The 14764-nt window shown below is 28.2% G+C and overlaps 1 protein-coding gene across 1 annotated transcript; it reads right to left on the bottom strand.

Annotated features, from left to right (window-relative positions):
- Window positions 1-904: 904 nt before the first annotated feature.
- Window positions 905-10547, bottom strand: AstC (Allatostatin C). Its single transcript, XM_068777494.1, has 4 exons — window positions 10467-10547; window positions 3165-3272; window positions 2355-2494; window positions 905-1061 (listed from the first exon to the last, which is right to left on the bottom strand). Exons 2-4 carry the CDS (start codon window positions 3249-3251, stop codon window positions 905-907), a joined length of 384 nt encoding a protein of 127 aa, XP_068633595.1. The 5' UTR covers window positions 3252-3272; window positions 10467-10547.
- Between the last annotated feature and the right edge of the window lie 4217 nt (window positions 10548-14764).

Below are 14764 nucleotides of genomic sequence, written 5' to 3'. Positions count from 1 at the left end.
TTCTAAGATATTAAGATTAAGTAACTTTATAAATTAACAATGGAGCCTCAAAATTAGCTTATCTTTTGTATTCATATATGTTTGATATTGATGACGACGAGCCTCAAATATAATGTATTAAAATCAATAAAAAAATGAAAATAATAATCACGTAAGAGAATCATTAAAAGGCAGTCTATGCATAAAAAATCTCTTTTCCTTTTTAATAAGATAGATAGATTTATTATTAGTTATATAATTTATGTGGGAAGAGTATAAATATCAATTTCAGATATCACTTCTTATGAATGCTGATGCTTCTAAACCTTTTAAAGATTATATTCTACTGCGGCATAGATGCAAAGTTTTATGAAAAACCAAGTTCTTTTATCTCAGTTTGTTATTGGAAAGACGTTGAGCTTAATCTTTTTAAATTTAAAGAAAGCAATATCGTCGTTGTTCCATTTAAAATGCAAAGTGGAATAAACAGCATTAGAATACGATACTTTTATATTAAAGTTACTGCTTCATGTAAAATGAATCAGGGCACATTTGAGATAAACGTCGAATTAGATACTTCATTTTTATTAATTTTCTTAGACTTAGTTCACATTAATCCGCACTCATTACTCTAATATTATCAATAAATAAATGTATTGGCACAAATAAATCTCATGAAATGAGATTGTGTAACTTTCTATAAAAGTTTTTTTAATTAATAATCTTTACGGATATTGTTTTACAAGCTTTTGATATTTACATTACGTCTATGAATTCAAAATATAGCTGAAACGAACGTTGCGTATACAAGGAATTTTATTTAAATTTTAACACAATTTTTACAATAATGTTAAATATTTGTTCAACAACAGTGAAGAGCGTTACATCAATCAGCAGCGGTCGAAGAAAGAAGTCCGGTGGTTCTCTACTTGCGGAAACAGGAAATAGGGTTGAAGTAGCACTGACGGAAGCGGACTTGTCTCTTGTCGGTGCGCCACTGCCTCGCCAGACGACCGTCAATAGCACGCAGACCCCAGCCCCTCGGCTCAGACTGTGGCCAGGATCGTCCAACTCGTCCGAGCCTGAGCATAAAATCAATTTATATCCTTAATATTCAAAATCTTGTTTATTACATTCGTTGTCTTCTTCGAGAGGCCCGCAGTGCCAATGGGATGTTATTTCATACAATCTATTCTTGGTGCCAAGTATTATACCTATAGGAACTATAGTTTGAAATGCATTTTTAAAGAATGCCCTCTGAACCCTCCTTGCAGGGGGAATTTTGTCCAATACGTTTCTACCTGATCACTCCTCGGTGAAAGGAAAAAATATTCTTACCAAATTTTAAGATTAAAATATTATGATGCATTAATATATAGATGTTATAAATAATTACAAAACTTTTTAGCCGTAGTAAGCAAGTTATCTGTTATAAAGTGTTTAAGGTGTATTATCAAATAATTTCATTATTTCCTTCTTTTAAATTTAGTTTAATTCTTTGTGAAGTGGTACAGACTATCAAATTCCTTTTAAAGTCCTTAATTGAAAACTCAGGAAAGCTAACAATTTAATATTAATTAAATCGTATAATGTAGATCACGTTTTATAATCTAATAATTCATGCCATCAGTGTATTTTATGGCCGTCATACTTTAAAACTACGAGGAAGACTTCATAATGCAAAAACTTTTACGCTCTTTAATCTTCGTGTCATAACTAAACTATTACTTTCCTTCAATAAAAAAATAAAAACTTATAAAACATTCATAAAATTAAGCATTTATTTACCTCTTTAATAAGCACAACATTTTAAGGTGTTAGCAAAAAAATAATTTCACAAGAAAAATCAAAAGAGCATTTCGTAACCTAAACTGAATTAGAGCCATTAGCGATATTAGAAGCTTTTATCCCACGTTTTTTAAGATCCATTTTGTGAGTAAAATATGTTATAGGTTAATTTATGATGTAGTTTTATTCACACAATAATTCTTAAAAGTATAGCAGATGTAGCTTTTTGTTTTTCAGCTTTTATAACTTAATTAAAATATTGGATAATAAATAACACAATAAACAAAATATATAAATAATATATATAAAATATATATAAAACTTTCGTTCGTTATTTTTGGACTGATTCAATTCAACATTTCGTAAAATCTTCGTTGTCTTACAAGACGTTCAATTAAATAAAAATATATTGCAATGTAATGTTGGTTTTATTGTTAGCGTTCGTCATCACCATCATCATGTCATCTTGCCAAAAGATCACCGCAATAACCGGTCCATGGCTGCCCGTATCCATCATTACGGGGTTTTAAATATAAGACGATTATTAAATTTTTAAAACCTGTGATAATATATTACGATCCAGCTACCTGTCTTCGGTGTCAAGTTGTGCGATTAGTTTACGCAAAGCGGCTGCCGTTATTTGGTCCCAGGCTGTCGACATGTCGGGCTCATCAGGACTCTCCATTCTAGATATTAGAGTATTTTCCGACGGCCCACCTTCTTGCTCCTGTTTTAATGTAAAACGCTATTTATCACTTTTAAAATACAAAAACATGGATTAACTACTATTATATAACCTATTTGTTTAACAAAAAATTTAAAAGTGTGATAGTACTTGGTTTTTTGTTTTTAACTTTTTATAGTTTTATTTTAGTTTTTTTTTCGGTATATATATTTAGTAATGTAAGATTCACGACGACAATTGCTACAATCAAGATGATCTTTACAATAATCACATATGTTTATGCCCTCACATCAATATTAATATTTATCCATATTTAAAACAAAAAATCATTATTATCTTTAGGTTTTTATACACTTTTTTGTCCTAACATTTATTTATAAATATTTATTTATTTAGGTTACTAGTGTATTACAGTTATGCAATATATTTATTTATGTAATCAAATAAACACCCACAGTCTCAATTTTCTGCAGTAGTCAAGAGTTGTATGTACGTGATCGCTCTTATCGATACGACCGCCTATCATAACTCTAGCATTAACTCATTCATTTATTCATTAATGTCAGCCAATAGACGCCCACTGTAATGCACAGGCTTTCCCTAAAGATCGCATCAATGAGCAGTTTTCCGTTTCTCGAATCCAGCGCTAGCGATGTAATATTAACAAGTGTTAATAAAAAATATTATATAACAGTTAAAACGTTGACATTACCAGTTGTAGAGTAGTAACCGAAGAAAAGAAGAAAGCAAGTGATGCTAAGATGATTAGCATCTTGTTGTAGGTCGAGAATGTATTCATAATTGATGCCGTTTAACGTTCCTGTAAAACAATACACATTTTTTATATTTATAAAACAAATTGGTTAAGCACACGTATACTGTTTAGATATAATATAAAGGTAGAAGCCCTACTGCATCAATGCTATTTTAACACAGACCCGCAAGCTATTATAAGTTTTTATAAAAAGGGCTATTACAATGAACGATGTTTCCATTTCGCGGAGTCTAATCGTTATGGAACGAGTCAACATTTAAAACTGCAGAAATAACGACTCTGTCGTCTGGGACATGAAACAGGACCGCAATTCTATTATTTCTTTTTACAAAGACAATACGTCATTTGTGTGGTAAAAAACCTAGATTAGTTTGCATTTCATTTTCATCTACACATGTATCTCTGTTATATTATGGCCTTTAGAATAATTACTCATAGTCATTGATAACGAAAAGATTCTATATTTCAAAAAAAATCAAATAGTTTGATTCAAATTAATGTATAAATATCAACTAAATTTTTAATTTGCAACAATACCCTATTTTAAAGTCTAAGAATAAAGCCAATTTGCATAATTAAAATTTTTAGTGGATTAAAAAATTCATAGAATAAAAATGGTTATAACTTTTTTGGTTATTATTATATTAATAAAAAAATAAGACAAAGAACATCGATTACGTAAAATTCGGCTTGTCTTTCTAGTTTCAAATATGGTGAATAATGCAAAATATTATAATTTTTCTTCATATCAAACTTTTTTGTTTTTTTTTTATTATTATTCAAGTATTTATTTTCTTTTTCAATATGGCTTAATTTATTTTATATGTATCAAGTAAGCTATATACCATGTGATAATGAATTAGGTTTGTTCAGTTAAGTAGAGAAGCTTTTAATATTTGGATATAGTTTATTGTTGCCTTTTCACTTTAGCAATTATTTTCACACACTTTTGGAATGAATCGTAGACGCTTTGACTGCATTTGTCATTTTTCATTTCTTTCGCTAGCAAATATGATGAACATTTTTGTTTTTGTACGCTATGTTTATAACGGAGCTATTTAAATAGTGAAATAAAAAAGACGTAATTGATATTGTGACAAGCACGTTGAGTCGTTGAAGACTTGGTGTCTTAACAACACCTTTACCAACACCTTAACATCCACTATATGTAATAATTAACTTGGTTTGATAATTCTAATCAAAATATAGGTAATAAATTAAAATAATTTCATAAATTATAGGTATGTTACTAATACAATATATACTTTTCTTGCATTATTTCATTGTGAAATATTGTCAAGTATAAAAAGTAAACGTAACATTCTTTGGTATTTATGAAAAAGTCGATTACAGTGCCTGAAATAAACCCTGGCTTGCATTTTAATTAAAAGGAAGAATGACTGTGGTCGACATTAAATAAACACACGATTGCGCTGTTATTATCTCTTTGAAAAAAACCATTATGTCAATAACACGATAACATAATGCGGCAGGTACACCTACGGGCTCCGTCCCTTTTTTATACCGTTTACTATGAAGCGTCTAATTTTAATCTTAAATTTTATTCGCTAATGGTGTTATTAATATTATCTAATAAACATTTTAGTTTTTAGCAAATATTTATTATGACACTTATAAAAATATACAGAATGATTGGTTTTAGGTGCAAAAACTTTAAAAGAGTGAAATTAAAGTGATGTGCTATCAAATAATATATTGCCTGTACACCTTATCCAAAAATCAATTGTATTTAGAAATTATAAATAAAATAATGATAAGCCAGGGTGATTGTTAATAGATGCTAGTTTTAAAAATGTCAAATATACACTCTATATAAATCAATAGTTTTAGATGTGTGAATAAATAGTGAAATATATATTATGATAGTTTCACAGTGATCACTTTATACATGGTGATTGTAAATAGATGCTTTACAGTAGCATAATCAAAAGAACTCCAATCACTCGTTAAGCCTGTATAAATAACGTTCTATACCATGCTTCTTGGTTCATAGATACTAGAGCCAATAATTATTCTGAATGTGAGCCTGTATATAAACAATCTTAAGTTTTTACTTGAGTTTATTCATAATTAGTTTCAGTAGTTAATGATAAAAAACAGCAATTTTATAAAATATTAGTGTAATAGATGATTTTGATTTATATATTCTGGTTTTGCGTGAATGGAAGAAAAAGTTCAGAGTTAAAATATTAATTTTTAAAAACTAATCATGTATAGTGATCACAAAAAATAAGCTCGACCGAGATAGTGACCAGTAACGAAAGTAACGACGAAGAAGCAATGCTACAGTCTATAATAGTTACATGACTTGATTTTAGCTGGTTGGGAATTATTTTATATTTTGCATCTCTTATTGTCGTCGTGTCATCCAGAAACCCGTGAGCATGCTTAGTTTATAGGACGACGCGATATTTAAAGTTCCCTGAAGGAATTGTGTATAGCTTACGGCCTTTACAATTAATTAATTTGGATGGCTGATGAGAGACTTAAAGAAATTTTACAGGCTTTTACTTTTAAAGCGCTTTTATCTTTTATTTTTAATTCTATAAAGTTAACGTGAACCATAGAGAATGTTTGCTTCTCCACGCTGGTGTAGAATGGTGTAGTGTAGTGCAGCTTGGTGGATCTCATATTATATCATTCCGGTTTTATTATTAATGATAGAATTAGAAAGATATGCGATATCACAGTTTCTTCGCGGTATTTTTATTTACTATTAAGTAACAGTGGTAATTTTATATAATTAACAAGTGTTGCTCCTTGAAATTGAATACGCAACTTATAGTTGATAGTGTATTTAGAAATTACTTTCACATTATTTTTTTAAAACGATGTAACGATTAAATGGTACTAATAATTAATATCATCGTTTTAGCCCATAGGCGCCCACTGTATGACATAGGCCTCCCCCAAAGATATCTATGGTGGACATACCAAATTCGCCACGCTTGACAGGCGGATTGGCGATCGATGTGTGATATTATGGTACTCCTAGGAAACAGTTGCCTCTCCTTTGGAAACTAAATAGCAGAGGCAATCTTAATAATAATGTTTTTACTTCTAATTGTATGAAATCAAAAGAAAAACGAGTTATATAAAAAAATACGTGTTGTAGAAATTTGAAACTAAACAAAATATTGAGCTGCAACACTTCTGAAAAAATAAAACGACATTGGAACTTTTTATGAAATCGTAATAGACACGAATAAGGGTAGAGTTGACTTTGTTGGACGATAAAAAACGTACGTTTACCGTTTATATAGTATGTTTAGAAACCCTTGGGGATTTGCTCACAGTACACTTCTTAACCTTAAAGGACTGAGTCGTCATCGCAAGTATATTTTATTAATAGATTTTATTTATCATTAGACAAACATACAAAACATAAAAAAAATGTGAATTATAAGTAATACTTGCTATAATAATTACAATAGTTCAGAATAATTAACCTAACGGAGGTATAACTCTGATGGACTATTTTATGGCATATAATTTCCTCAGAAAATTTTCTTTATCTTTGATCCTTAATTGCTTTAATTATTTCAAATTAAAACTTGTTTCACATTAAAGGTTCAATGTAAAGTGAAAGATGTGCGTAAAATATCTAAACGAACGAAATTTAAAGGAAGTAAGAGTTTGACTTTTGCTTTTCAGTACGTGTATGAATATTTATTTTATGCCCACAAAAACTTTACCGATTTTCCCAGGAAGTGTGATAAATATAATGTAAAGAACAAAACAATGTTTGTATATCTAACAATCGATTTCATCGAGTCAGTAAATTTGTTTATGGGCTATATATGTGTGTATACACTTTTAAATAAGATCCTTGTCAATGTTCAGTCTCCTATATATTTACAAAAATGACAACGATACAGTACACCTTACAGTTCTAACTACACAGTACAGTTCAAAGAAGATCCCAAGCGTTACTTCGAAATGTTGTACTCGCCTTCAGATCCTTCAATATTAATTAAATATGTAATTTTAAATAATTTTAATATAAAATTGTTGTCATCGAGTTTCGTTCGACTATTCTTGTCTGAGCCATTTATCACCCATACAGGTGTTATTATAGAGCATCATGTGATGAATAAAGATTTTTTTTAATTTTTAACCTAGGGCACTGATTTTAAAGAGCGTTTAGAATAACAATGTACAGAATATTTGTATGCATGATCGATGGAGTTAAAGGAAAGATAGTATAAAATAACACGCTTTTCGTCTCGGCCTAGTTAAAAGTCGATCACGATGCATAAACTCTACCCGTAAGCTTTTAACGACGTGCTTTTAAACGACCATAAGGAAAGTGGCTGAAGGGTAGGCTAGTGTAGAGTTAACGTAATTGAATTTATATCCCATAATCCTCTCCTGAAAATTCGCGCTGCAAATAAGTTTTAAGTAAAATTCTTTATACGTATTTTCTTGCTATTTGAAATCCTTAAAAAACTGGACACATTCTTTATTAGAGATACCCACATAATTCACCTTACTATAAAATATGAAATTTTAACCATACTCTATCCGATCAGTCGAAATGATTGACTAAATAGCTTTGATTGTGAAAAAATGTAATAAAATATTGTTAATAAATAATATAAAAATATTATTAATAAAGTATAAGATCATCCGATATCAGCGATACATTTTAATAATATCATTGAAGATAAAGCTTTTAAACATTTTCCGCGTGATTTACCTCTAAGAAAAATTCAAGATATTTATTTTCTTTTCTTTTCGTAAAAGGAAAATCTACTAAAATCAATGTGTTTCACAAATTATCTTACGGAGAAAATTTTTGGGAATACATTTAAAGGATTGTAATTTGCCAGTAACCTAAAAAGATTTCACGTAAACCAATACGACATTTTATCTACTTTTCTTTTGTGTGTAAATGCTATGAAATACGCAATTTTGAGTGGCTTAATTTTATGATATATTTAATATATTATTGTTTAAACATTTAAATTTTTTATTTTGTTTATGAGTTTAGTCGTAATATTAAACGGGATATTTAAAAATATTTGAATAAAATCGCTCGCAAGTAAAATTAAAATAAAACTTAAGAACCGCAGGTTTCATCGTGTATTAATATATGATATGAAAGTACCGATTATAGTATGTTTACCGAGTTTATAATAATAATATATTATCTTTAAAAAATAAACTGTCAGTAACGAGAGAAAGTTAAGACGAAGCAAGACTAACCTTATTCATGATATGTATTACTGTATCCAGGCTTTTTATTACCTTACTGCTACTTGAGAAATAACTGCAAAGGTTCGATATCATCTATTATATAGAGATATCATCAGTCATACTTTCTCCATGCACTACTTATTTTACATGAGAAACTTTTCTCATTAAGTTACTCTAACCATTTTATACGACATACACTGTAATGAAGTTCATATCATAATGAAAATGAGTTTTTAAGAAGACATCAGTTCCGTTATATTTAAAATTTTTATTGCACATGTTTTTTATAAATATAAGTCATCGAATGTATTACAAACAAATCCTTGAACAGCGAAAACTCATTTCTTAATCATTTTAAATATTTGGTTTATGCAGAATTTAAAGAATAAAATTTTAGAAAATAAAAAAATAAAATTTTAGAAAAAAATGTGTCGTTGTTAAATACAACAAAATTATTCCATTTTTTAAATCAGATATCTGTTTTATAAATATCGTTGAATACAATTACATAATAATTACAATATTTACTCTCACTAATCTCTACAAATTAAGTATATTGCGGCCTTCGTTTATTTCTTTTGTAATAATAAATTTAGATTTGTAACTTCTGTTCTTTAATAAATATAAATGATAAAATAAATCAATAATTACTTTTGATTTTTTAATGTGAATTGACTGCGAGCGAGTAATGGAGAGGAGTATGCTCGGAATAAGGAATAAAGAAAAAAGGAGGAAAAATCCTACAAGTAAAACGAAATCACAAGATGCTCTAACCTAAGCACTAAGACTTAAATGGCAACAGACATTTAAAGAATGTCAACCATAGAAGAATTAAAAGGATCAATAGGAAAGAGAAAAGTCGGTAAAGCGATGAAATTATGAGACTCGGAATCTGAAAGAATGTAGAGAAGATCTTTACCCGTTAAGTATTTGCAATAATTTAAATCAAATTGGTTTTAACAATACTAACCACGAATAAATGTAAATGAACGGTCCTAATATTAATTGAAATATAAAATAGTATGTGGAATCATAATAAAAAGTTTATACAAGAAGTCAATTTACTGTTTATTACTTTTATTTCTTTGTAAATATTAATACCGCCAAATATTTATAATTGAATTTAACGGATTGATATTTATAACCGATTCAATTTGGTAAAAGCACAATTACGTAAATTTAAGAAGGTAACGAGTTTTCAAATTTAATTAGATCATGCCGTGGTCGTACAAATCAGATTAACAACTAATACCAATTTAAACTTTATCAAATCAGGGGGCAGCCAATCCACAAATCATTAGTTTATACTAATTTATTAATATGGTTAATAAAATTTAAAAAAAAGTTATGAGCTTATTTATGGAGCTAAGTATTTAACAATATAATTATACTGCAACTGATAAGTTGTTAAATTTATTATAGAACTGCTTGTAATGTTACTTTAGTAAAATATATAGTGTTACCCTGTATTACGACTTTAATAATATAAAACTTGTATAGATAGATATGAATTTAATAATTAGTCATATTAATCTAATTCAGTAATATGTTTCCCAGTACAGGAAATAAAAATAGATTAAGTTTACAAAAATTCTTATCGAAATATTTTGCCAGAAAATTAACAGAAAATCGAGTTTATTGATTCAAAACGTAGATTTAATGACCTTTACAGGAGTTCCTTTTTAGTTAAGAAGAATAAATATAATTATTTCTTTATTATTAATATAATAAACAATAACTTTTCGTTTACCTTTGACTTATTTGCTTTAATATATAAATAAAAATCTGTCAAAATAAACTAGATAGGTGTAAGTTGTAATAATTTTTGATTATTAATAATTACATACATTTAAGATATGCGAACTAAAATAAGGTATTAAATTAAGGTTGTGAAAATGTTAAAGATTTCCTTTAAATAGATATAATATGGTATTTATAAGTGGTCAGAATTTTTTTTATATAATTACTGAACAAAATATAAATAATATAAAATATAAATACTATATAAAAACATCTTACCGAGACCACGGATTGTATGCCAACGAGCACTGATATATAACGGATAAGAGCTTTTGCTTCCGTGTTACCCCTTGATGGCTTATGAAAGCAAATGAGAGCTAGAGGGTGGTCGCTGCGGTTATATACTGACGGGTTGCTTGCCGTGTCCTCGTTGCGTAGGTGACGCGTAGAGCTACCGCTACGAACTCCCTACGCTCCACGAGATATTGTGTATGTACATGTATTGAAGTTGATATCTTTCATGTTCTTTATTCTCGTTGCATCTTCCAGAATGACATCTTAATTACATCAGTAACCACATTTTTATAGGACTTTGCTTGACGTTACTTTAATCATGTTTCAGAATAATTAAAATAAGAAATCGATATAATATATAAAGACATTTTTAACGTGTACGTTTTCAATGTTTATGTTCTCATAATTTGTATAACTTTCAAGTCTTTTATAAATTAAAAATAAACCATAATTATATCTAAACTGGTCGAAATATTATTATTTATAATTTGCTGCTTCTTTTCTTTAACATGAACAAAATTCAAAATAAAATAGTCAAACAAGAAATAAATGTTCACATTTTTATTCAAAATTTATTTAGATAACTAAGAAATCAATTAAGGATTTGAATAAAGGTTTTGAAAATTCAATAATGAATCTCTTTGTGACTTTAACTTTAAATATAGAATAACCGTCGGATACACAATCTGGTGAAGCGTGATATTTGAAAAAAATCTTGCGCTACGATGTTTTCCAGATCGTTACCATAAGTCTCGAGAAAACATTAATATTTGTAAATTAGTATTTAGAACCATGAGTATGATAGGCGTAAGGCGTCTACAACAATCACGAAAACGAAAAAGTCGTCAGTTTAGTCAATTTTATAAAGATTTGATTCATTTAAATGGAAGACCAATTATTTTTCAAACTAAGGAATTGAATTGTAATATGAATGCTACGCGAAGAGAAAATCCCGCATCATTACGATTTGGATAACCAGACAAATTTTCGTTATCACAGGGTGCGTATTCATTTTTATGTGAATTGTATGTTTGAATATCTCTGATACTCGAATAATGTGGGACACAGAAATATTATATAATTTTATATAACGGGAATAACGAAATTTATATTTCTTAATAATTCTACCAGATATTTATTATTAGTTACACACTCTTTGTTTTTAAAGAAATGTGTGTATACTTATTCTAATTCATCATTATCATATCAGCCGATAGACACTAAGAGATTGCAAGACTTGTGGTTACTACTCGTGTAGGTTGCAAAAGTTATGTGCACTGCCTGCCGCATTGCCACTTCTGCTGAAATTCTTTGAGATCGTCGGCGACCTTAGTTCTTATGGATCCCCTCATGTCCTTCTTATAAGTATTATATATTATAATAACTACAATTTGTAAATTATCATTGTGACAGTCGCTTTATACATATAAGTTATTAATTTAATGTGGTAATTTAGGTAAGACATTACTAATAAATAGAACAAGTTGTTACTTACAAGGTATATAGTTAAATAAAAACTTGAGAGTTCTAAAATCTTTTTTGAAATACATATATGTTAGAAATTCATAAACACTTTTTAAATTTATTATTGAATTAAACTAAAATGAATATTCCTTTTGTTTTATAGTACTTCTTTCTCCGGACAGAACAAACTGGTAGGGTTATTCCTAAAGTAACAGTGTACCTTAATTCATATTAGATAGAAAAATAAAAATAAAGATTATTATTTCTACTATCTCATCAAGTCTAGGCTCGGTTTTGTTTTTACCAAAAATATTTATACTTAACCATTTTCATATTTTAGGAGTAAGTTATTTGCTTATGCTTATATCGCTTTATTATGCTTCATATCGCTTTTGTAAATTATTATTAAAAATACACGACAATATAATATGGTACGGAAAATATAATGCTATGTGTATATAATATATAATTAATGTACGTAGTAAAGTCCCAATAATCACTACATGACATGCCGATATAGTTTAATAACAATTTAGGTTATGAATGACAGACGGTGTTACTTCAGCAAACACAGGCAAGATAAAAATATAATATTAGAGCGATATTATTGTCCTCGACTAAGCCTCTGCTACTGGGAAGGTAAAACGAAAATATTTATAGTTTCCTGAATAGTGTACTCTATCAAAATAGAAAAAATATTACAAATAAGTATTCCTTATTATACATTTTTCTATTTAGCTTGTAACAAATGTTAAATTTGCATTTCTCATATCCTTACAGTTTATGTTGAATGGCCTTTAAAAATGGGATAATTTCTTGTATTAAAACTTGTATTTCTCAAATATAACATATTTTATTTTCTAAATAAAATAACTATAAAGTTATTTTATTAACTATAAAAAGAACCTTCAGTCAATACTGCTACATCATACTATAGTTAGTTTTTAACTGTGAGGTTAAACAATAACAACTATGAAGTAACCTTGGCAACCCTGTTTATGTTTTACCTTAAAAATTCAAACTTTTAAACAACCCGTACGGAATATCTGGATAAGCATCGCTAAACAGTTTAAATTACAAAAGTGTATTTGTGCTTCATGACCACATTATTAACTTTTTATTTTAGGATTTTCTGAAATTAAGAAATAAAATGATAAAACGAGTCTATCGGTTTGTTTTAAATACTTTACAAAACATTTTACATTGAAATTCGTGGTTCGTAAGTTAAAATTTGTACAGCTTTTGGTTTGACGTATGTATATATTTTCGAAAACTGCAGAAGATTTATTTCATCAGCGTTTTCAGATGCCAGTACAAAAGTAAAACTTAAAAAAAAAGTTAAAATTTACTATGTGTTTCTTATAAATCTGTAATTTGCATGGAACAACACTGTTAAGACGCCACAACAACGCATATTGATACTATGAAGTGTTAACGAGAATTTATGTAATATGATTTGTACTCGTATTAAGATTTTTAAGAATGTTTGGTATCTACTAGGCAAGAAGGTACCATCGTAGACCTCGTCATCGCTTAACATCAGGCGCAACAAAGGTCAAAAGCTTTGCTTATAACGAATAAAAAATATATGTAGCCTATAATGATTAAAAATAGATAATTTCTATTAAAACTATTTTCAAGATTAACAACAAATACCATGTTTTAAATGTAAAAACATTGAGGTGCGTTTTTTATTAACAAGTGGCAATGCTTTAATTTATATCCATGTATCAAAAGATTCATAGAAAAACATACTTTTAAAATTATTTATATTAGATAACCCCTTAAACTACTACTTCAGTAATCATATTTTTTTTAAATTTTCTGCGTGTTGACATTTTTTTGGCTCCCGAAATATAGTTCAAAATTACGCATTAAATTCAAAACATCAAAACGAAATGATGTACATCACTTAATTTCCATAATATAAATCAGAAATACACTAGGATTATACTAAACAGAAAAGGTTTTTGTATTTATAATCATAAATTATGGAACAATTATTATTCAACATATATGTGGATGTTAATGCTTTACAAATTATTCTTGTAAATTGAATAGATATGAAATTACATGTTCACTCTGTAGCCTGTTAAAAACATTACTAAAATTGTTTTTGTATTTCTATATTTCATTTCAAGTTTTGAGGCTTCTCTTTCAAAACAAAGTTAATTAATTTCCTCGAGTTATTGTAATGAGAAACGGTATAATTTATGAGCATTTTGTTATCGTATTCATTACTAGATTTTTTAAGTATATAATATAAGTATTCGTAATTTCCTACTAAATTATATTTGCTTGTATAATAAAGGTAAAAGAGAATATATAGATAAAAAAACCACTGCACGAGAAAAGAGAATTTGGAAAAACGAAATTATATATTTTTTCAAGTAAAAACGCGCGTATTAATCTTTTGCCAGACTTGATGCTAACCGTTTTGAGATTATCGATTATGGTTTTGCAAACGTATTGAAGCGTTTGACTGACACAATTTGTACAAAAAAATAGATCATTTTACTTATATGTCTTTGATCTGAACGAATTTTTAATGAATAAAATTCAGTCACAAGTACTTTTGTGGACACAACTGTTACGGTAGAGAATCTAAAAGTTCTTTAGTATCTTCTCTTGTAATCTTCTCTAATCTTTAATTATTATCAAAAAATATCAACAGGTTGACATCAAAACAAAAATAAGTTAAATATGAACAATACATATGTACAATACGTATAACTTATAATATGAAAGGCTGATCCAATTTCAAGAAATAAATTTATTTCTGAATTAAACATTAACATTAATTAAGCCATAGGATGTTC

The sequence above is a fragment of the Battus philenor genome, unplaced genomic scaffold (genome assembly GCF_028537555.1).
Source record: "Battus philenor isolate CCGP_79_NKW_IND1 unplaced genomic scaffold, ilBatPhil1.0.hap1 SCAF_13, whole genome shotgun sequence".
NCBI classification, from domain to species: Eukaryota; Metazoa; Arthropoda; class Insecta; order Lepidoptera; family Papilionidae; genus Battus; species Battus philenor.
Note: the sequence above shows the minus strand (reverse complement) of the source record. Positions and strands in the feature narration are given on the sequence as shown.